This window comes from Pleurodeles waltl, chromosome 3_2, assembly GCF_031143425.1.
Source record: "Pleurodeles waltl isolate 20211129_DDA chromosome 3_2, aPleWal1.hap1.20221129, whole genome shotgun sequence".
NCBI lineage: Eukaryota > Metazoa > Chordata > Amphibia > Caudata > Salamandridae > Pleurodeles > Pleurodeles waltl.
This window is the reverse complement of record NC_090441.1, coordinates 151,367,989-151,391,650: the sequence shown is the minus strand read 5'-3', so window position 1 is coordinate 151,391,650 and position 23,662 is coordinate 151,367,989. Positions and strand designations below refer to the sequence as shown.

The following is a 23,662-nucleotide window of genomic DNA, read 5'->3' as shown; positions in this document are numbered from 1 at the left end:
AGCTGAGGTGACCCCTGCCTTTAGAAATCCTCCATCTTGAGATTGGAGGATTCCCCCAATAGGATTAGGGATGTGCCCCCCCTCCCCTAAGGGAGGAGGCACAAAGAGGGTGTAGCCACCCTACAGGACAGTAGCCATTGGCTGCTGCCCTCCTGACCTAAACACCCCCTAAATTCAGTATTTAGGGGCACCCCAGAACCCAGGAAATCAGATTCCTGCAACCTGAAACAAGAAGGACTGCTGACCTGAAAGCGCTGTAGAGACAACAACTGCTTTGGCCCCAGCCCTACCGGCCTGTCTCCTGACTCAAAGAAAACTGCACAGCAACGCATCCGACAGGGACCAGCGACCTCTGAAGCCTCAGAGGACTGCCCTGAAACACGAAGGACCAAGAAACTCCAGAGAACAGCGGCACTGTTCACCCACAGCAACATCTTTGCAACAAGGAAGTAACTTTTAAAGAACTCACTCTTCCTGCCGGAAGCATGCGACTTCACCCTCTGCACCAGACGACCCTGGCTCGAGCCCCAGAGAACCAACACTACAGGGAGGACTCCCAAGCAACTGCGACCTCGTGAGTAACCCGAGACGACCCCCCCGAGCGACGCATGCAGAGAGAATCCAGAGGCTCCCCCTGACCGCGACTACCTGTAACAAGGAACCCGACGCCTGGACCAAGCACTCCACCCGCCGCCACCAGGACCAGAAGGAACCTAACTTCAGTGCAGGAGTGACCATCAGGCGACCCTCTGCCTAGCCCAGTTGGTGGCTGGCCCGAGAAGCCCCCCTGTGCCCTGCCTGCACTGCTAGAGTGACCCCCGGGTCGCTCCATTGATTTCTATACAAAACCAGATGCCTGCTTTGCACACTGCACCCAGTCGCCCCTGTGCCGCTGAGGGTGTGTTTTGAGTGCCTACTTGTGTCCCCCCCAGTGCTCTACAAAACACCTCTGGTCTGCCCTCCGAAGACGCAGGTACTTACCTGTAGGAAGACCGGAAGCAGAGCACCCCTGTTCTTCATAGGCGCCTATGTGTTTTGGGCCCTCCTTTGACCTCTGCACCTGACCGGCCTTTTGTTGCTGGTGCGGTAACTTTGGGGTTGCCTTGAACCCCCAACGGTGGGCTGCCTATGCCCAGGAACTTAAACTTGTAAGTGCCTTACTTACCTGAAAAACTTACCTCCCCCAGGAACTGTTGATTTTTGCACTGTGTCCACTTTTAAAATAGCTCATTGCCATTTTAACTAAAACTGTGTATGTTACTGCTTCAAAGTTCCTAACTTACCTATGTGGAGTACCTTGCATTTTATGTATTTACTTCAAATCTTGAACTTGTGGTTCTAAAAATAAATTAAGAAAATATATTTTTCTATATAAAAACTATTGGCCTGGAGTTAAGTCTTTGAGTGTGTGTTCCTCATTTATTGCCTGTGTGTGTACAACAAATGCTTAACACTACCCTCTGATAAGCCTACTGCTCGACTACACTACCACAAAATAGAGCATTAGAATTATCTAATTTTGCCACTAACTTACCTCTAAGGGGAACCCTTGGACTCTGTGCACACTATCTTTTACTTTGAGATAGTATATACAGAGCCAACTTCCTACAGGTCTGCATTACTTTAAGGAGCTCTTTCTAGACTAAGTCTACAATCTGGATCGCCTGAACTGAATTAGAAGCTGGAACCTTTTAGCTGCTATTTCCATTAACTATGCCCCTCCCCCCCCCCACAATATCCTGTGGTGGAGAATCTACTGGTGGTAGCTTAGAGGGGGATGGTGTTTGCATCTGGTAATCATCCCATTCAGTGGGGAGTGAGGCAGTGTCCTGTATCTCTCCTTCTTCCTGTTCATCTTCTGAAGAAGGTGGATCGTTTGAGAGGTAGAGATGGAGGTGGTAACGGTACTTGAGGTACTTAAAAATTTGAGAATCGGATTCTGGGAACAGGACTCAACAGTATTTGCAGATGCTGCAGTGGAGTGGATGATCCTTGTGGTGGGAATCTACTATAATAATCTAGCATCATATGTTGTAAGTCGGCAATTAGTGACACTGGCATCTGCACTTTTGGCTCCTGCTGCTGTTCTTGGGCGCGTGTGGTTGATCTTTAAACGACTGCTGAACATATAATCCTTCACAATCTTCCTGGCATTTAATTTGTAGGTCTGAAGGACTACGTGCCACCGGAAACAGACCATCATGAGAGTAGTCATCTCCATATTCCTCTTCATCCTCATCGAGGAGATGTTCTGGAGGTACGGGTGACACCTTACTAGGTGAGGTATGTGAAGGTAACAATGCCTCTTGAGTGGACTTTTCGTTTAATTGCTATTATTCTGAAGGGCAACAAGGAAGATCCTCCTGAATCTACTGTAGTCGGCGGTGCCTCTGTAGTGAAAAATTGGGCAGTCGATGAAGCTGTCGTTGATGGTCTTGTCAACGGCATGCTTGTCAACGGTACCCTCTTTGTCGGAGCCGTCATCGACAGAATGATCGCTTTTGGAGTTGTCGACTGAGCCGGTGTCATCCGAACTGATGTCGACGGTGTTGTCTTCAACGGAACCATCATTTATGGTTCACACGTTGATCTTGACGGAGACCTCTACGGTATGCGCATCAACGATGCAGTAGACTTTAATTTCTTACCTGTTGACGATGTTGGTTTCTTCATCTTTATGCCCTGGGTCGGTAAGGAAGACCCAAACATCACGCTCAGCGATGTTATAGTCATCAATGACAACGGCGACTACGTTATTAGCATGGACGGCGATGGAGCTGTGAACGTCGCTGTAGTATTAGATGATGTGAAACCTGTTGTCAACGAGACAGATTTTTTACATCAACGGTGGCAAAGAGCTAGATGGTTTCTTAAGATTTAATGAAGAGGAAGCTGGAGTGGAAGGTTCAGAATGAACTTTCTCGCCATGCTTCTTTGAAGTAGAAGGAACTTCCTGCGCCTTTTCTTTCAGAGTGCACTTTTTTAGGCTGCCTTAATTCTTTTTGGAGAAAAACTCTCCACAGATCTTTTCCTCTTTCTTGATGCCACATAGGTGTCGCTGTCGTCTTCGTCAGATGGATTCTCTCTGGTTTTACGTTTCTGGAGCGAACGCACGAGCCTGGCTTCTCTGTCCCTCAAAGTTTTGTGAGGAAAGGTTCTACAAATTTTACAGTCTTTCACCTTGTGCTCTTGTAGCTTCCCACAGGTGTTGCAGGGTCTAAATAAACCTTTCTTGGTTGTAGACATCACAGCTGTCAATGTAGAAAAGAATATTAAAAAAAATTCCTGTTAGGAAAAGGTAAACTGAGCAGAGCACAGGGAGACTCCCTTACACACAACGTGCGGCAGAAAATCTGAGAGACTGGAGTCTCTGTGCTTAAGGTTCTAAGGGGTGGTCTCGCCTGACTGGCTGCACTTTGGGTCTTTTCTAATGACACTAATAAGCTAAGAGAATCTATTTTTCCATTGACTTCAATTTTAAAACATTTGATCTACTGCTTTCTATGTCACGTGGGACTCCCACTTTGACGACGGGGAATGATTCAAGCATGTGAATCTATGGAAGATACCCCAATACTGGAGAAACATCTTGAAGCAATCCTTCTTGTGAAGAACATCACGGATGTGGGACTCCATTCCAATAGACATTAGGACACTTCCGTACTTCTGGGATTTTCAAGAAAAAGATAGAGCGCCATCTTTGTTTAGCACCACCTCCAAGTATAAAATAACTATTGATTCTTAAGTTGCAGACAAATTATAGTCATCGAAAATGCATGATGCTACTTTATGTTACTCACTGGATAACTTTTTGTGAACTATATTCTGTAGTTCTTGGAATGGGTAATCTGACAATCTTTGACATTAATTCAAGACAACAATATTGCCTGTTGGGGGTTGGAGGTGTGACTTAACACGGGGGTCGTACCTCCATATGCAAGAAGAAGCAAAAAAAACAATAACACATGATTATCATGTGTAATGCTCAGTTTGGGAGAAATCAAATCAACTGATCATTCAAATTTTTTCTTTATATTATTTCATACAAACACCTCCTTAAAGAACAAGTTACTTACTTTCAGTAATGCCTTATCTGGTAGAGACAGACTAGCCACAGATTCCTTACCTTAGAATTCTCCCCAGATGCCAGACTGGATCCAGAAAAACTCTACAGCAGTAGCTCTGCACGTTGTTGAAGGGCGCTGTGCGACTGTCTTAACGTTGTCCACCAGATATGTTGTCGACAGAGTCCATATAATCCCTTCTCCAACGCGCTGACATCAGTTTCTTCTGTGACTAGAATCCGTGCAAAGCGGAGCCACCATAGAAACTGGCAACAGAATAGTGTGCCAACAAGAGATATATGTAACTTTGAATTACAACTACTAAATCGAAATGCAAGGTACGATAATAGCAAGAAAGAGATCCTGAGTTAAGATAAAACAGTTTGCAGAACAAGGTAGATGGGTGGGTCGATAAGGAATCTACGGCTAGTCTATGTCTCTAAAAGACAAGGTGTTACCAAAGGTAAGTAACTTGTTCATCTGATAGAGACAACTAGCCGCAGAATCCTTACCTTAGAAGTAGATGCCAAAGCAATATCAATCCAGGAGGTGGGTATACCCAAGTCTCACATATAATCAACTGGTCTAACTGAAGGCAGAGTAAATCAGTCACGAGAGAGACAAAGGTGAGAATTAACATTCGCCCCACCAGAAGAGCAGTGGAAAGACCCACAGACCATGTCAAGAAGACATGGAACGCCATGGGAAGCGGAGCAAATGGCAATGAAAAATGTACCTGTCAGTAGACAACAAGCAATACGAAAATAAACATGTATAGCCCTAAGGTAAGAGCTGTACCGATAAAGAGGTGAGAAGTAAGGTGCACGACCACAACAGGCACGGAGATAGCTAGAATGTAACACTTAAAAAGGGGGATTACCAGAGGACAACGAACAAAGCATGCATGCTGCAACAACTAGGTTGCATAGGCAAAACCAACAACCACCAGAAAACTCAACGCTGGCAGGGAAAGAAACTCGAAAGACAGAGTGCACACCTCCAGGAACACCAAAGGATAACCTGTAGAAAGGTGGAACAGAACTGTAATACACACAGAAAGGGAGATCTGAATAGACATATGCTGAAACACCTACACCTACACACACACACACACACACACATAGATGTAATGACATGGATGTGTTTGTGCATATGTTTTTATAGATATGTATGGAGCCGAGCTAAGCACATATGTAGATATAAACAGAGATGTGGACCTATGAAATATATGGAAAATGTCACTTACCCAGTGTACATCTGTTTGTGGCATGTAGTGCTGCAGATTCACATGCTGTGCATATATTGTCCTCTAATGTTGGGCTCGGAGTGTTACAAGTTGTTTTTCTTCGAAGAAGCTTTTTCCCAGAGTCATGATTGAGTGACTCCTCCTCTCAGTGCTAGTGCGCATGGGCATGGAGTCCTTTGTTAGATTGTTTTCCCGCAGGAGGGTGAAGTAAGGAGTGAAGAATTGTATATGTAGAAATATATATAGTAAGTAAAGAAGATGTCCATGCAATGTACATACATATCTACATAATAAAGAACTACAACAGCTACAGGCTTCCGGGGAGGAGGGAGGGCACATGTGAATCTGCAGCACTTCATGCCATGAACAGATGTACTATGAGTAAGTGACAATTTTCGTTCTGTGGCATGTGTAGCTGCAGATACACATGCTGTGGATAGACTGAAAAGCAGTCCCTCTCCCAAGTAAGTGTGGTTAGCCTGTAGGAGTTGAAGTCGTTCGAAATAGTGTTTTAAGCACTGCTTGACCAACATTTACTTGTTGTCGAGATAACACATCCACACAGTAGTGTTTAGTAAATGTGTGTGGGGTGGACCATGTGGCTGCTTTGCATATACCTGCCATTGGTATATTTCCTAAGAATGCCATTGAAGCTCATTTCTTTCCAGTAGAATGAGATTTAGGAGTTACTAATAGTTGCCTTTTACCTTTAAGATAGCAAGTTTGAATACACTTTTCGATCCATCTGGCCAATCCTTGTTTGGAAATAGGATAACCCTAATGAGGCTATTGGAAAGCCACAAAAAGTTGTTTAGATTTTCTGAAGTCTTTTGTTCCGTCTATGCAGTGCTCGAAAAATCATAAAAATGTTACTAGACCTGCTGGTCGAGTAACTTAAATAATTTACTCGACTTAACTGTCATATTCTTGACCCGTAAACGGGTCTCAAATTGTGTGAGCCTAGACAAATAAGTTTACAGAGTCGCCTTTTTCTTCCTTCTTACACAACTGCACCTTCAAATATGAGCTCGGAATTTCTGCAGTACAAAAAACCTCTTTTGTTTGATCAAGAAGACTAATATTTGCTGCAAGCATCACAAGAATCTAGCCCACATACCCATCACGTCTAGCACACATAACCTAGGACTTCTTTTAGTTTACTAACAACATCGCCATCAGGGCAGGAATGTTTCTCACTTTGTTTGAACACTCAATTTTAATAAATATATTACTAAAACATGCTGTAGTAACATACTGACATCTACACACAGTAACTTTCCAAGACATGTCTCCACTAACTTGCAGCTTTACTGATAAAACTATATAGAATATTAATCTATGAAAATTGGGTTTCAGAAAACATATCATTTGCACATCAACACGTAAAGTATTCTTATTTGTTTTCATCCTATTAAAATATTTTTTTCATCACAAAAATAAGAAAGGGCTTTCACAACTACTGAAATATATTTTGAAATGTTTGCACAGTTGATTTAGTCATTTAAATGTTGTGTGTTAGGAAAAACCTGAAATCCTATATCCTTTTATTTTACATTCTAAGCAGCAGGTCACACAGTTCACCTTACAAATGCCTGGAACTCTGCAGTCAGAAGGAAAATTTATTGTAAGAAAAACTGACTTTTGACCTCTGTCTGTGAACAAAGAGCAAATGTGACATAAGAATAAGAATAAGATTTAAATGCATCTTTTATTGCCCCTCCACTTTTCAACTGAACAGAACACCTGTTCAGTGTCAACTAGCCAGAAAGGACGAGAAAGAATTAAAAATAGCCGGACCGGATCAAATAAGAGATGCCGCAGCCTCTCCCTCAATGCTTTCGGCCTCAAATGTTGACAGACATTGCAATCGTCGGTGTTGTGGTGGGTGCCTAAGCACAACATACAGACAGAATGGGGATCCGTGACAGACATCTATTGAGCACAGGACCCACGGAGCTTAAAGCCAGGAGGCATACACACTGTTCCATCCGATGAAAATAGTGGAAAAGGGAGGCCAAAATGGCCAGAGGAACTACTTCTCCTGGTCCGCGTTGTAGTGCAGAAAAGAGGAAACTGACATCGGAGGAGGGATTATATGGACTCCGTCTACGTCATATCCAGCGAACGACGTTGATACGGAGTTGCACGGCACCCTCCAATGACGTACAGCTGTACTGCAGTAAAGTTTTTCCAGATCCAGTCTGGCTCCTGGGGATAATTCTAAAGTAAGGAATCAGCAGCTAAATGTCTCTACCAGATAAGAATTACAACCAAATTTGAACAGAAGATCATCAGTATCTGTGTTACATCACCAATCAGAGGAACCCAGCACAAACAAAAGAAATTAGCTTATTAGGGCAAACACTTCCAGTTTCAACATTTCACTAAGGGAAGTATGGTCAGAGTGCTTATTTGATTTAGTCCGCACACTGCCATGGAGGTACACATTGGCAGTAGTTTATTTCATGGAAGTTGTACTTCATTATCATAGTCCTCTACAATAGCTTTTGCACAGGAATTTTTGCTTAATGCCCATGGATAGTGGTGTTGACACATTTCGACCCTAGGTGGAGTCAGTGTCTCCTCGGGACTCTGAACTGGGAAGTCTTATTGTTGAGGTCTGCTAATTCAAGCTATCCACTCTGGTGATTATATTGACTCCTCAAAACCTTTTGATTTTTCGCTCTGTATGTTACGGTTACTAGATTTTTAAACACTACAACTTTACTTACTTTATTATTACTACATGTTATATTGACCATGTGTAGGAATCTGGGTTCTGGTTGCAGTACACCCCCCACACATTTTGCCTGTTTTTTATGCAACTTTGACTGAGGTGCACTGGGCTCATGCTAACCAGGTTCCCAGTGCCAATGTTCCTTCCACAAAACAAGGCATCTTTAGCACCTCTGTAAGTCCCTAGTAAATGGTACCTCTGGTGCCTAGGGACTAGGCACTGAAGAGGGTCCCTAAGAGCAGCACCACAGCTTGTGCCACTCGAAGGGACCCAGCAGCAACCTCATGCAGACCGCCATTGCAGGCTGCATGACAAGGTGCTCCCAAAAGTGAAAACATGACATGGCACATGGTCTGTGAGCCTTGCCCCCTAAACACTGCATGTATTATTTGTAATTCACCCCTAAGCAGGCCTTACAGCCCTAAGGCAGGGTGCATTATATTACATGTGTGAACGTATCTGCAAGAACAGATATGCCCCTGCTATGTCTGACGATTCTGAGACCTAGTAAGTGAACAGGGAAGCCAATTAAAGTACAAGTGCTGGACACTGGTCAATATTAGTTCCCCAGCCACATAATGGCTTCACTGAAAAGGGGATGTTTGGTATCAAACATGTTGTATTAATAAACTCTAATTCCAGTGATGGATTTATTAATACATGCACCCAGAGGTGCCCCCTGAAAACCTACCAGCTGCTGGTGAGCTCACTGACTAGTTCCAGCCAGTCTGCCACCAACGACTGACTTGGAGCCCACTCTACTAGCCTGCCTGCTGCATCTGGTAGAGGAGCACCTGACCTGTCCTGCGGCTGCATCCTCCAAGAAACAGGCAGAGTTGCCAGTGCTTTGCAAAGTGGCAAGAAGAACTTCCTCGGAGAAGAGAAGCTGCTTCCCTGCATCTGCAGGCAACCCAAGAAAGAACTGTGAGGACAGGACCCGCCAAAACCAGAGGACGGGCATCACCACTGCACCCAAGCCACCTAGCCCAAGCTGAAGTGGGCTAATGGTGTCAGAGTGGGCTTCAAGCCCTCTAGAGACAAAGCCCACCTTGAGTTCGCCCACTGTGGACTTCACAACAGCATCTGCAGCCTGCTTCTGCAGATCCCTCTACAACCATGAGTGACCAGGACACAGAAACCCGAAGGCTCAGGACACCGCTGCACCCGTCTGCCTCAGACTGAGGAGAAGAGGACCAAGGGTGGCCCTACATCTCTCAACCTCTTAAAACCTAAGCCAATTGTTGGCTTGGTCAGACTGGACTCCCCAGTCCACGCCTGCACACTGCTTCTATGGGCTCTCCTGCAACTGCAAGTAACTCCAACACCGGAACCAACACCAGTAGACACAACTGCACCTGAGCCCGCCAGCCTGAGGAGAAGTGGACGGATGAGGTCCCCACATGCCCGACGACCTCAAAGGTCGAGGCCCTCGCCGCAAACAGTCCTTCCAGTCCCAGCTAGCAGCAACTTCCCAACCGGACCGTTCCCCATTGAAGTTAATGGGACACCCGAAGGCGTAACACCTCTGCACCTGGAAGCCCCAGAGCATCCCAAGGTTACCTGCTGGTGTGGCCTTGGTCCCTGCCCCATACTCACCTTAAGTTCTGGAGAACAGTCCCGTACGTCACTGTGAAGTGTCCGAATGCAGTACACGTTTTTCCCCAAAAGGATAACATTACCGCACCCAAAAACAGCCCTAAGTGTCAGCTTTTCAAAACTGTAAAAATTCCGATCTCGAAAAGTACTCACCTGATTATGGTGATCTTGGTATCAAAAGTTTATATAAAAGTACATCTTATTTTTATAAATTGGTGTCGGATTTCTTTATTGAGTGTGTGTCTCACTGTATGTGTGTGCCTTACGTGATTAACACCACCCTTTGACATGCCCAACTGCTCGGCCACAGTACCACAAAAGAGCATCTGGGGTGTCATTTGTGCCTCTGTAGTTCCTCAGGGGTTTGCTTGGACTCATTACACAGTGTACCTCTTTTTGGTCCACTACATGAAGAGCCAGCTTCCTAAATCTTGGGATCTGATGCCTAGTACTCCTCTGCACTTGGCAGCACCAGTGCCACCCAGTGTGACCTGTTGGTGTGGTCCTGACCCTTGCCCAATACTTACCTAACTGGCCCCACAAGTCACTGTACTGTACTTGTTTTCCTGTCTTTGTTCTTCCCCCATAGGATAACATTGCAGCTTCCCAAAATTGTACTAGCTGATGACTTTTCTGAACTGTACAGATTTTTCTTTTCTTGAAACATTTTAACTGAACTGAGTGATTCTCGTGCCAAAATATATATAACTATACTTATTGGTGTAAATTGGTGTGGATCTCCTTCTTGAGTTGTAGGTCTCATTTACTGACTGTGTGTGTATTTTGCAGATGTTTAACACTCCACTCCGACAAGACTAAGGCTGCTCGACCACACTACCCCCCCAAAAGAGCACCTTGGGATTGCTAGAGCAAATCCCCATCCACAAGTAATCATACAAAAAGCCAGCTTCCTACACCATGATAACATATTATATGTTCTATATAAAGCAGACTGCTTTCCTAGTGGTTCTTGTTCACCTATCCAAACTGCTAACTAAATAAACCATCATAACTGACTCTAGAACTCAACCTGGACTTAAAAGTAATATGTAAAAACTGTTATCAATGATCAGGTTTAGGGGGAAAAACATATGCCCTTTGGCATGTTTTCAACCAGGCTTGCCAAGTCATCTGAGAATCTTAGCATTAACATTAACCTTGCAAAACCCCATGATATGATTATACCTTTCTAGGTGGACTCAAGTGATCAAATGTGGGATGAGTAATCATTTGTGCCCAAACTGGGTCTCCTCATGCCAATCAAATGGAGTAACTTGAAAAGAGCAAACACTGTCAGCCCCAAACCTTATGTCAGTTTAAATGTGCAAGGTCTTAGCTTCAATATGGATAATTATTTTAAGACTCCATGATATTAAAAGAAATCCTGATACAAAGCTCAAGTGACAGAAAGTGATGTTTTAAAGTCTTTTGGGGTACCTTGAGAATGTTAAACACCAAGAAAGATGACAGTGATACACATGCTATCCTGTAAACCACCTTCATCTGGTGAAACCTGGATATATTAATCACAGACAGAGCAGTTGGACCAGATGATAAGCAACTAAGTGTATCAGCTAATACGTTAGGACAGGTATTTTCCTTAGTACAATGAACTTTAGTTACAACTACAAAAATGTAAAAAGCTGAAGGGCATTCTCAGTTTGAATCAAACTGAAATTTGTATCCAAGACAGAATTAGACGAATCCCCCCGTTCACATAACCATGATTCATAAATATTTCTATGAGACTGTAAATATCAGGCACCCGATGTAGGATGAACCCTGTTCAGGCACTACAAAGAGTAGAAACCATGAAAGGTTGTTTTACCAGTAGCAAATGATTAAGAATAACTGGCATGATGACAACTACTGAGGGTCTTCAGAATGACTGGTCTTTTGGGTCTTAATATTAAAAGTGGCTATACAATAATGCTCTTTAAAACACTTCTCTGGTCATCAGCAACACTGCATTCAAAGTTTTTTCAAGTACATGAAACTAAGACAGATACAATGAAGGAGAACCTTTGCAAGACACCCACTAAAAGATATGAGAATAAAACATTGAGTTCTTAACATCAGTGCGATCTCACCTTTGACTCAACATCTCCACTAGCACAAGGCAAGGCCACAGAGACCGTGGTGTTTCATTCTAGATATAACAGATGTCCCGGATAGTCAATGAGGGGATGAGACAAAAAGGGTAGAAGTGGGCTTATTTCAGGAGAAGGGATAATTTGCTCCTGAAATGCAGACATTGGCAGTCGAGAAAGGGTGAGTAGAAACTAGCTTTTTGCAAATGTTTGTGAATGTGAAAGAGCACTGGAGGTATTCAAATGGGGGCAACAGGGGGCGGGATGGGTATTTGAAGGGAAAAAACAATAAAAAAGGTGCAGATGTGACAAGTTTGAATCTAATCTTATCTAGAGGCTACAAACAAAACCCTGTGAAGCAAACATTCATCTCATGCAGAGATGATATAATTGCTAGGTAAAACTCACTGGTGGGTCAGAGACATTGATATCCCAAGGGATACCACAGCTGAATGCCGCATGCAGAAAGAGCCCAGAACTTCAGCCATTATTCATCAGCCTACCTTTTCTTCTGTAGTGCAGCAAAATTCCTTTTGAACGTTGGACTGATCTGGTTCAATAACTCCACCAGGGAATGACAAAGGAAACTAGGATTGGTAGGTTTGGGGTTGAAGGTGTATGCTGTGGATCTGTAAAAGAAAAAAAGAAAAAAAAAAAAAAAGTTATTTTACTACTGTTAGGGCAACGACCACAAAAAATAAAAAATAAAAAAGAAATCACAAAAATAAGCAAATATCTGATTCCTGTGTTACTGGTACAGTTTTGTGCGTTAATAGCCCACTGTTGTCAGATTATTGGAATGAGTCTTATGTAAAAGGCATTAAAAAAAAGCTTCCTTACGAACAAAAGTTCCCACTGTTTGGCGGTGCCTGCTTCTGTTTTCTCTTAGTGGCAAAGTCCCCGCCGTTGGTATACTTTATGTCCCTGCTTCAATCCAACACTGATGCGAGACAGAACATCTACATATTTCCAATGCACGCGTCACAAGAGAGGTACTGCGTATGCATAAAGAAACTTTGTTATGCATTGGTTTTAGAGGATGCATTTTATCTGCCAAATAACTCAGGGTATGACAAGCGAGGACGGTGGCCGTGGAGCGTGTATGTCAGCTGGTTAGACTTGAAAAATAGATCTTAAGAAGGGTGGAAAAAAATACCCATCAGCCATTCAGTGCAGCGAAAATACACACCCAGTGTTAATTTGTTAAACTCCTTCAGATCATAGGAGCTACCTACATAGATTGAAATAGACACTGACTCCTGTGAAGATGAGTCGGATAAAACAGTAAGTTGAGGTAGCAGTATGAACAGTGCTCAGGAGAGTCTTAAGAGACCTCTCTGGGTCTTGCACTATGTAAATCCTTAGGCTCTAGATGACAATCCCTAGTGAACGAGTAATACAACTAGGCATGCGAGGGACAGCCAAGTGATTTTGACTCTGTTGAATATTAAGATTTGACATTTGAGAAAAAAAAAAAAATTACAAGCTTAAAAAAAAAAAAAAAAAAAAAAAAAAAAAACACGCAGACGGGGTAACAGCTGTATAGAAAAGTTTTACCAACAAAAACCCCCCAAAAACAAGAGTACACTGAGCTTAAAGGCAACCGTAGGTGGAACGAGTTAATATATGAAAGGAAGGCTGTACACCTATCCCAAGCTTCTAATCTGTAAGAAAAGGCTTGATTCACTTTAAAACTAAATTTCAAATGCGTAGTTGCTATAAGCAGTCCAGTAAGGTGAAGTCGAGGGTGTTAAAGCAAGCTATTAAGCCACCAACTCCCCCGAGATCACCTAACACTGACATCATAACAGGCTGTAATATGTTTTGGTACTCAAATTCGTGCTACTGACCCACCATGATACAATATGCCGTCTATAACAGATTAGAAATTGCCCCGAATTCTGCAACAGCAGGGGGGTCCAATTGGGGCATTTTCAGTAGTGGGTTACCTCTGCGGATATAAGTGCAGAAGGTATATCACCCGAATTTTTCCTACGTTTCTGGATTTTTCTGAGGCCCTGAGCTTCTAATGAGCATATTGCCAATGCCTTAAGGTGTGTTGTTCCCCCAAAGCATTTACTCTTGTGGTTCCCCCCATCAAGCTGTCCTACGATGAGCATGGTCTTGATATGCATTTCTTCAGCAGGTAGGTCAGGAAAGGTTTGACCAAGGACTGGCCCTAGAGTACAGCCAAAAAGACACTAAGATACTATCCGAGAAGATAGTTCCAAAATCTGGAGAAAAAAACACCTCAATATCAAACTCTGTAGCAGCTTGCTGTACAAATTCCCTTGGGAGGATGCGGAGAAGACATTTTTTAGGTGGTCAACTATTGTCTTCTTTTTTCAACCAATACAATATATTCAAATATAAGGCAACTTTGAGTCCCAAACTTTTAAAAGTTTTAAAAATGTTGGCACAAATGTGGTATGCACAAGCCTCAATCCATCCAGTGTGTGTTATAGATCAGCAAGGGAGGCAAAACACAGACAACAGATAAACTGTAAGTTCACTATGGTGACTCCACCGGGGCCCCCAAATCTTTTTGTGCTTAATACACAAACCCAACCTTTACAGATAGATTCCTCACCTTTGCACACACATACATCCCCCAACTCATTCTTACAGGTGCTGGGCCTCCTTAGACTTCCATTTATGAGTAGTATCCCTCTTGCCAATCATCATTCCAATTTCCAGGAGAGTACGCGCCTCTCAGAGGCCCCACATCCCTAGGCCTCCACTATACCCAGGCCCTCGACTTTGGGATTAAGAAGGATAGGCTGCCAAAGTACAGCAATGGTTTTTGGTGAACCCGCCTCCAGTACTGAGCTACAGTCGCACAATCCCACAGAAAATGCATAAAGGTGCTGGTAGCTATGTTACAGCAGAAGCAGGGTGGGATGGGAGCTCTGCCCATTCACCACAGTCGTGTTCAGGGACAATAAGCTATGCAGAAGTATATGAACTGAATTAGCCACTAATGTGTGGATAGATTCATCGTTTAGCTCCCCTCTTGTCACCCTCTCACTTCTCTCAAAGATTTGTGAAAGGGTCAGGAGTGTTATTCAGCAATGATCTGTAGATTCTGGAGATATCATTCTTTTCCAGCTGTTCCTTTGTTAACTTCATTTCTAGAGCACTGTACTCGAGCAACATTGTTAATTTACTCCTATATGTGTCCAGGGCGTGGCGGATCTGCAAATAATGGAAAATTGGGACCTAGAGATCTGGAACTCTACAGACAATTGCCTAAACGATTTTATGTTGAGAGAGACCACACATCACCCAATTTCGTGACACTTATGAGATACCAGGTTTGGAAGCCCTTAAGTTGTGTAACCTGCATCAGGTAGAAACCGTGCCACGGGAAGGGTGATCCTTCCACTAAGGTTTTGAACAATTATATTTGTCACAGAGCTTCCTGACAGCAATGCAGCTTCAGTTTTGTAACAGACAGAGTGGGGGGGGTTGATGTCCCTCATAGCAGCAAGAGAATACCCTATGGTTCTAACATCTTTAACGCTAACCTAACCCCTGGATCATCTCGACTTCTGTGCAGCCAATCATTAACTGGGACCAGCTGGGAGGCCCAGTAATATAGCTGAATATTATAGATCCTCAGGCCACCGTCACATTTAGCAACAGGACACCCTTAGTGTATCCAAGGACCACAGTAAAATTTCTAAGCAGGGATTGAAAAGCTGGAATCAATTGTACAGGAAGCAGGAATGGGAAAACCAGGTTAGCAATATCATCTTGAAAATGGCACTGCCCTCCAAAATGGTTAATGGCACAGAAGCTCACCCATCAAGGTTGTGTTTATTTTGCTGCAGCCGTGGGGTGATGTTTAAGTCCCTCCCATGTATAGACCGCGTGTCACCCACAACCCCACGTACATCGCACATTATCTTAATGGAGCCAAACCCCAAAAATCTTCAGGCAACAGAAAAGTTGGTTAATGACAGAAAATTAGAAAAAGCATTTGACATGTAAAGGCACTGCATAAAGAGACGGGGGCACACACTCTCTGCTGAGAATTCAAACAATGGCAGTGTGCTGTGTGCACAGGCTACCAAACGCCATGAGATCAATCTAACAAAGGCCATTCGCTGGGGCAGTAAGCACATGTTCAATGGGAGTAAAAAACTATTTAAGTGCTCTGGAGGATGCATAACAACTGGGGTAATTTAAGCAACGACAGTCTGCTGGGGTCACGATGCCTATGATCACTTCAGTTGCTTGTAATAATAATAACAAATAGAAAAAACGTACTGGTTTAGGTAGAATCCTCGTGTGGATGCTGTGATGCTCACGTGCCGGTCCTCCATTGTTATCACATACAAGTACATGAGGTCTCCATGCATCTTGCGGTTGCCAGGGGGAGGGTTCCAGCCACTCATGGTTAATACTTTGAGGCACTGCAATGGCTAAAAATGTGTAACAGAGCGTGAAGCCAGTATCGGTTTCCTATCTCAACAAAATCCCAGTTAAAATCAACCATAACAAAGCAAACACACAAGCAGATGAAATGGGAGAAACGCGGGAGAATTCAAAGGCCTTTCAAAGATCATTTACCTTAGTTACATTTTATGGCCCCAGTTCACTTAGTTGATAGGCTTCTCCTTATTAAAAACGATTTAGAATCCTGACAGAAGGAAACAAATGTGGGTAGAGAAATAGGCCAGAGATAATAAACCTGCCCCAAAGGATTAGCAGAGGAGGCACTAGTAGTGTGAGTGGAGGAGGTGGGGATAAAAAGACAGTGAGGGAGAAAGAGAGAGAGAAGGAAAGAAGGTAATATCAGTTATCAGTGCCCAGAGGCAATTTAACTGCTCAACTTAGATGCATTGGTGCCTATGTACAAACATCTTTGAGGTGCATGGACTAGTCACCAGCACAGTCTGTGACTCCACAGACACCGAATCCCTTAGGTCATCTGCAAGGCTCATCCCGCCAATCAGAATAAGGAAAGTGGTCAGGAAATACAAATATGGTTATAACCTAGAATGGGATGTTGGAAACAGAAGGAAACAAATTCATTTCCAGGACCAGAGATAATATGTTATTTTTTTACTCTTTCACCCAACTCCTCTATTTCAAGTATCAGCAAACAATTACCATTCAAAGATTAGGACGCAAGGTGGGAGAGTAGCCTATACCTTAGGCAGGGAACATATATACACCACTGTGAAGAGAATGAGCCTTTCTTTCTCTTGTAAGGTGAACAACTATAAAGCTTTTTTTTTTTTTTAAATGCTTGCAGTTTTTAAAACGTCTTATCAATATAATTTCAGTGAATAGTTTCAAATGATGGCAAAAGTAATCTTGTAATGCTTCTCACTGTAATGCAAGCAGAGAGATTTTGTATATTAAGAAGATGAACAGTCCTGTGAAATCGGAATACCTACTCACAACAAACTCTTTGTGAATTGGGCCCTCTTTCGTTAATGTACACTGTGGCTACCATGTCTGACAACATCTGGCTTGTGTCTTCATTCTGTGCAATGAAAACATTTGCTCAGAGTATCAAAAAACACAAGAGTAGAACACTGTGGTTTTCCAATATGCGCACACCTCCTTCCCAATGTAGCTGGCATCTGATAGGCCGGCTAACACATTTCATAATCTAATTAGCTGCTCAACCTTGCAAAATGATCAACAGGTTTTCTTATGAAAGAAAATGTTGAGTGTTTTGTTACCGTCCACAATATCCTTTGTAATATGCAAAATACTCAAAGCTGCCAGGGGTTAACTGTGTGCGGTCAAATCAAATCTGCCGAAGTAAAGCAGCGGCAGGTTCCTTTCTACTGGCTTTAGTTACTCACTGGTGTGAACTCCTTGCTATCTCCAGAATAAAAATTCATGTGCAAATCACTGGGTCACTTCACAAGCAAATTAAACGATTTGCCAAATAGGATGCTGTGTAAGATTTGGATAAACTCTGTCAATAGCTTGTTTCAGTAGATCATTCGGTCTCTGGCGATGCACAGAAACTGCACACAGTCTGCTGACACTCACTTTGCAATCCCGGTTCTGTGGCTGGAGGGGGCAGAGAGGTAGCTCTTTACCGCCAGGCAGAATGTGATCCGGAGGGGTGCAGTCAATCTGCTCCAATTCAATGCCTTTCTTCTTTCGCTTAACACCATCTTCAGAAACACAAAGTAGAAAATCTGTTAAAACAAATGACTGCAGAAGACCTGTACCAGTATTATTCGTGCAGCTCCTTTTCCTCTCTTTTACTGAGTAGTAAAGTAGCGGTGATATCAAGCTTCATTTAAATTCAAGGGGAGGAAACTTTGCATAACCTCAACATGTCCAGAAGCAAAGTGATCCGACCCTTCTGATCTACAGAATACATCATGAACCTTTGCTCCTGGTGGTTTACCACCAATCCGATCTCATTTTCACCTGAAACAGCAATTCTAAGCACCCCAGTAGCAAACGATATAGCTGCCCTGTCCAAAACCATTCACAATGGACCAATTTCCAATGATATAACAACATAAACAATAGTGAGTAGAGCAGTGTATAATTTATGTACCGCTTTTCATGTACCAACTGACATGCAGAGCTTCTGATATTCCCAGAGGCTAGAGAAGAAGAGGGACATACAAGGTGTGGAACTGTCAATCAGGCCTATTCAGCAGACAGAAAATCTCCAAGCAGGCGTTTCATAATCTCGTTAGTCAGATATATTGAAAAGTATACATTTTAAAACAGAAGCAAGAAAGGACACGTTACACACCCAGTGATTTATACAGTCGTTCACCTACATACTATATGTTAATTGGTTGATTAGATGCTTTCAATTACTGGGAAGGTTCAAGAATTTTCAAGAGCACTGCAGACAAGTCTTTGAAAGCACTGGGGAATACACACCCAGCCAGGCCCCGGCTTCACCGCTTTAGCTCCACCGTGCTTGCCACTAGATCTGCTTATTTTCATAATATAAATAAACTACAAAGAAAGGATGACTGGAGAGTTCCTACCATTCACTCAAAAATACATCACTTCTGTCCAATAGGATCTTTTTCAACCCTACCCAACATACTCTAACCATCTCTCATCAAAGTTGTTTGTGAGCAATTTGAACATCCGCTCAAATGACACATCAAATACAGTCACCACACGTGGATATGGATTCCCTTGGTTTTCCTCAATTATTTAACTAACCTTCAAACGTGGAGTTTTGTTCTCTTGACCTACTGTTCTCCCTGATCCTTGAGCTCCAGCTACAAGGATTCCAACAGGTCCCCTGAGTCCATCACTACTGAATCAAATTCTTCAGTGACAGTACGCCAGACAGCTGACCTAAGAATTTCCATCACAGGGGCCAATCTAGTGAGAAACTTAAAAACACAACATAGTCCAAATTTTTCACCTGACTGCTCTTCAAAATGCTAGATCCACTCTTGGAAACTGCTCTCAACATTCTTATTACTGAGAATTCAAATGAATCACAGCTCTAAATATTCTGGCTCCCGCCCACATACTACGATAAATCTGCAAATGTAGCTCAGCGTGAAGATGCCAGACATACGCAACTAGGTCACATCGCTCAGTGTACAGGTATCAATTTCAAATGTTTGCGATGAAAAGGCAGGTGATGAAAGGGTTCTACCTGAAATGCACAGCAGACATGATTATTTAAATTTACAATACAATTAAATTGATGTATTTTCAATAGAGGTATTTAAATACAAAAATAGAAATATTGTCTTTGAAGAACAGTAAAGCACACCAGTGTATGACTAAGAGGCACACCTCAACATGTCATATGTGGTTTATATATTTGTCGCTGGGATTTCCGAGTGAAGCAATCAGATTCTGGTTGCATTTGTTTGTTTTGAGAAAATAAGAGTGAGTCTCAAGAGCTCTTCTTCTTTAGTCATTACACTGGTCACCTCTGCCAACTCAAACAGCAAAGCTGGGTGATGGAAAGATGGCACAAAATCAATTTACAGTCTCAGACGGTCTTCCAGGCACAGTCTAGAGGCTATAAATGTGAATTTGTCAGAGCAATTAACGTTTACTTCCAAACTTGCAGTCATGAGCCCTCAATCCAAGCAAAGAATCGATCCCCATCTTTCCAGAAATTGGATCTGTACCTTGTCAGCCAGGATGTCAAGTCCCTGACCTACGAATAGGCTTGCATAACCACATCTATACCACAGCTATGGAGACTTGCTCTTGCCCTACGCAAGTTCACAGCACAAGTTTGTACCCTGCTCTGAAACAGATATTAGTAATCTACTAATCCTTTCAAAATGCCCACTCTTACTTGACATAACTGCAATGCCATCGGCATTAACCTACTCATTCCATCACTCTCCAGTGGAGGCCCTCAAAATGCAATCACCACTCCTAGAATAAAGAAAACGACTTCAGACCCACAAAATCCTTACACCTATATCCCCATCTCAAGATTACTTTGAGATCTTAAGTGGCTGGAAACTGATCTGCAATCATGTAGGAAGCCAAATATTGAACTCTTACATGACGGCAGATTAGACCAAAGACTACTCTACTGAACATTAGGAAAGAATAACGGACTACCCGACATAGAAGTGACACGCCCATAGCACACTAATCAGCTATTGCCATTTTTCATGCACAGTGATAGGCTTTTAAAGTTACCTGTTAAACTCCATGAGAGAAATATCTAATAAATTAAAATCATCAACCAGATCAAAAACGGAGCATACTACAAAACATAACATTTTCATGTCGGAGATTTTCTCCATCAACACCCCAAACTGAGAGGGACAAAAAAATTCAACTGGATTGAATTCCAAAAACAATTTGTTGACAAAAAATTATTACTCACAACCAAGTACAACAGAGCCGAGGAGACAGCAAACTAAATCTGGTGCTGGGGACAAAAGGTTCGATTCCCAGGGCCTCGGCACTAATGGTGGAGGCCCTGCAGTCATGGTGGGGGACCCCGCATTCGTGGTGGAACCTCTGCACTGCAGTTACTCATTGCGGCGGTCGCCCCACGAATGCAGGGCCCCCGCCACGAGTGCAGAGGCCCTTTGTGAATGGCCCCCTAACTATTTGTGGGGCTGTATAGATATTCTACTTGTCTTTGAGTCTGGAGGCCACAAAAGTGCATTTTGCTACTGTCATTTAAAAAAAGTAAAATCGTTGGTACTGAACAATAATCGAGTAAATCTATGCAACATCCACTACTGGAGAAGAACTAGTTATCCAACAATGTTTTACTCTGCTGGTCATCTGTGCATCAAATAGATTTATGATCTTTCTTGGATATTCACTCAGAGGAAAGTGAACAAAGTAAGGGGTCATAGCTCATAAATGAATAACTGCATTTCCAGTACTACCTTGGTTTTGGATGTACTTCAAACATTCTTGCAAGAATCTGTGTAGGCACAAAATGTGGACTTAAATAGAGAAAATCACAAAATGAAATTCCCATTGGTCACAGTCATCTCAATGCTGTAAACAAGTAACTGAGGAAGGAGACAATAGTTCACTGAATAAACATGTGCTAAATAAATATACTCATGCATTATACTCGCTCCCCCACAGCTGTTGTCCTCCCACACAATAACCTAGAGCAGCGAGGAGAGGGACTGTCATTGACAGTGGACTATTGAGGGTGATAAAAGAGAGCACTGGTTTGAAACGAGTTGAGCCATGTCGGCTATATATTTCCGTGACAGGAGCTTTCTAGTCTCCCCTGAATCCAGCTAACATTTACAGGGTAATACCACCATCCTAGGCATGGATGAAGTACCACACTTAATAGCTCCACTGGACAGCTCATACAAGTTTAGATGCTTTTGAGGGTTGTGAAGAAGAAAGGCACCTTCTAAGGCAGAGTTGTACATCAAGTAGGGACTATAGGTGCTATCACAGGCCTGTAATATACCGGACTGCTCTGAGTTTTGTCTATTACCACTGTTGCAAAACACCAACTGACCTTAGGCACGTGGAGGGTAACAAAAGGTTTTCTTATGTGCATGCCACTTATATGCAGCGGCTAAATTTCAGCATGTAACCAATGATCCAACTGTGGGAAGTACCCTGCAAATGTGAAGGTGAGTCTAGATACTAGGGGCAGACCTCTGGCTGGGTATATAGCTTACACGGCTAGTTCTAGTCCAGAAATCATGAGATCAAAAGACATACTACACAGAATTTCTAGGAAAGGCAAGCATAACTGACAGGAAGGATCCAGCCTAACAAAACATAAATTGAGAAAGAGCCGAGAGTGATTGTCACAATTGATAATCAGAGTCTAACATCCCACTGCACAGAACAAAAGATTGTGCTGCACTCAACACAAAAAAGGTTTTCATCAGGCTCACTACTGAATGGTATTACAGGTGAAACTAGGTTGTGAGCCACAAGTCTGATGTTTGAATATTTTAAGACCACTGTTATTCATCTACTTCCTCCCACCCACTGCTGACATCGAAGCCATTTGGAGATGAGATGAGTGGGCTCTACAGACAGGCTTTTTAGGTTACATGACCATAGCTCTCAAACTACTTTATTTCCCTTCTCAGAGCACCTAGCCATGATATCCAGGTGAAAAGTGGAGAGTTTAAGGATGGTGGCTTAACAATGCCCCTAGATTGGACTCTTGTTACTTCTTGGTGGACTTCACACCAGCAGATTTGTTTCTATTACACCTGGGTGGATTAAAGACCACTCCTGCATTGGTGGGAGCTCCACTCCTATGCACACATGCAATCACTTGAACATTCTATAAAGAAGTTAAGGATTATCAACACTTTCCCTAAACTCATATAAAGACTTGGCTGCTTCTAGAACTGGGACTCAATTTACTTGTAATAAAATTGATACTGGTTTGTACATGCTGCCTGCAAAACTATACTTCACACTGCTTTTGCTGACCACTTCATGTGTAGGTCAGTGCTACACATGCCCACAAGAAGACAGAAGCACATATTCCTGGCCGGACGCATGACACCAAAACGTACTACTCAAGGAGACACACCTAACACCATCCTTTGATCATGCACAACAGAGTAGTTACCGTACCAAACAGAAACTATTTAAGGCTCCATTAAGTATAAGTGCTACACAAATGCTACCTGAAATACAATTTCAACCTGTTCACAACACTGCTTGACCAAAAAAACTTAAACAAAATAGTACAAACCTTGCATCGGAATGTAGCACACTGAAAAAGTCCCATGAGGATTCTTACCTACTAGGTCCCCATCAGTCAAGACGCTCAGAAAGGAGAGTGAGTTGCAGTCCACACCATTGAAGCAGTCTGCTGGATCTAGGCTCTTTAGAAGATCTCGGATGTGTCGAACGTGGATCCGTGCTTCACGCACTGTGTAAGGCTCTGCAAAATAAAGAAAGAAAAGCTAATAGTCTGTTTCTCAAAAAGTGTTGCTTTTCAAGTGATTTTCCTTCCTTTTTGCCAAATGCATCTATTACGAATTAAAGAACTCCAGGTCACTTTTCAGTAACTTCAGATCACTTGACAGAGGAAAAATATAATCTGAGGACCAGTGGGGGATATGCAAGTTCAATCTAAGATGCTAAGACAAAATGTCTGATCATCTTCCATTGTGACACCTTCTCCACATTAAGTTCAGTTAAAAGCAAATTTGAATTATTGTGTTTTCAAAAGTTTCCTGAACCTCTTACTCCCGAGTTCAGATCTCAAAGTGGAGCTTTAGAGTTTAGGTCCTGGCTACTTTCTTGGTTCATTTTCTTTAACAACTCTTGGCTGATCAACTGGACAGGCAGAAAGCTCTGGTTAGGACATATTGAGAATTAACATTCTGTAGGGTGACAGTGATCATGCCAGTGTATGCTCATGGACATTGCACAGGACCTTTAAATCGAATTCTAGCACCTCCCAGGATACAGTGGGGGGGTGGGGGGCTTTCAGGGAAAGAGTGCTGCATCCTAGCTACTG

At 42.8% G+C, this 23,662-nt stretch overlaps 1 protein-coding gene across 4 annotated transcripts in view; it reads right to left on the bottom strand.

The window, feature by feature from the left end:
- Nucleotides 1-23,662, bottom strand: part of CLUH (clustered mitochondria homolog) — a 231,278-nt gene that overhangs the window by 149,539 nt on the left and 58,077 nt on the right. For all 4 annotated transcript variants that reach the window (XM_069227015.1, XM_069227016.1, XM_069227014.1 and 1 more), the window contains exons 4-7: nucleotides 22,937-23,080; nucleotides 17,752-17,879; nucleotides 16,006-16,160; nucleotides 12,237-12,362 (exon numbers count right to left, since the gene is read on the bottom strand). In XM_069227015.1, the coding sequence (XP_069083116.1) occupies nucleotides 12,237-12,362; nucleotides 16,006-16,160; nucleotides 17,752-17,879; nucleotides 22,937-23,080 (553 nt within the window). The remainder of the gene's footprint in view (nucleotides 1-12,236; nucleotides 12,363-16,005; nucleotides 16,161-17,751; nucleotides 17,880-22,936; nucleotides 23,081-23,662) is intronic.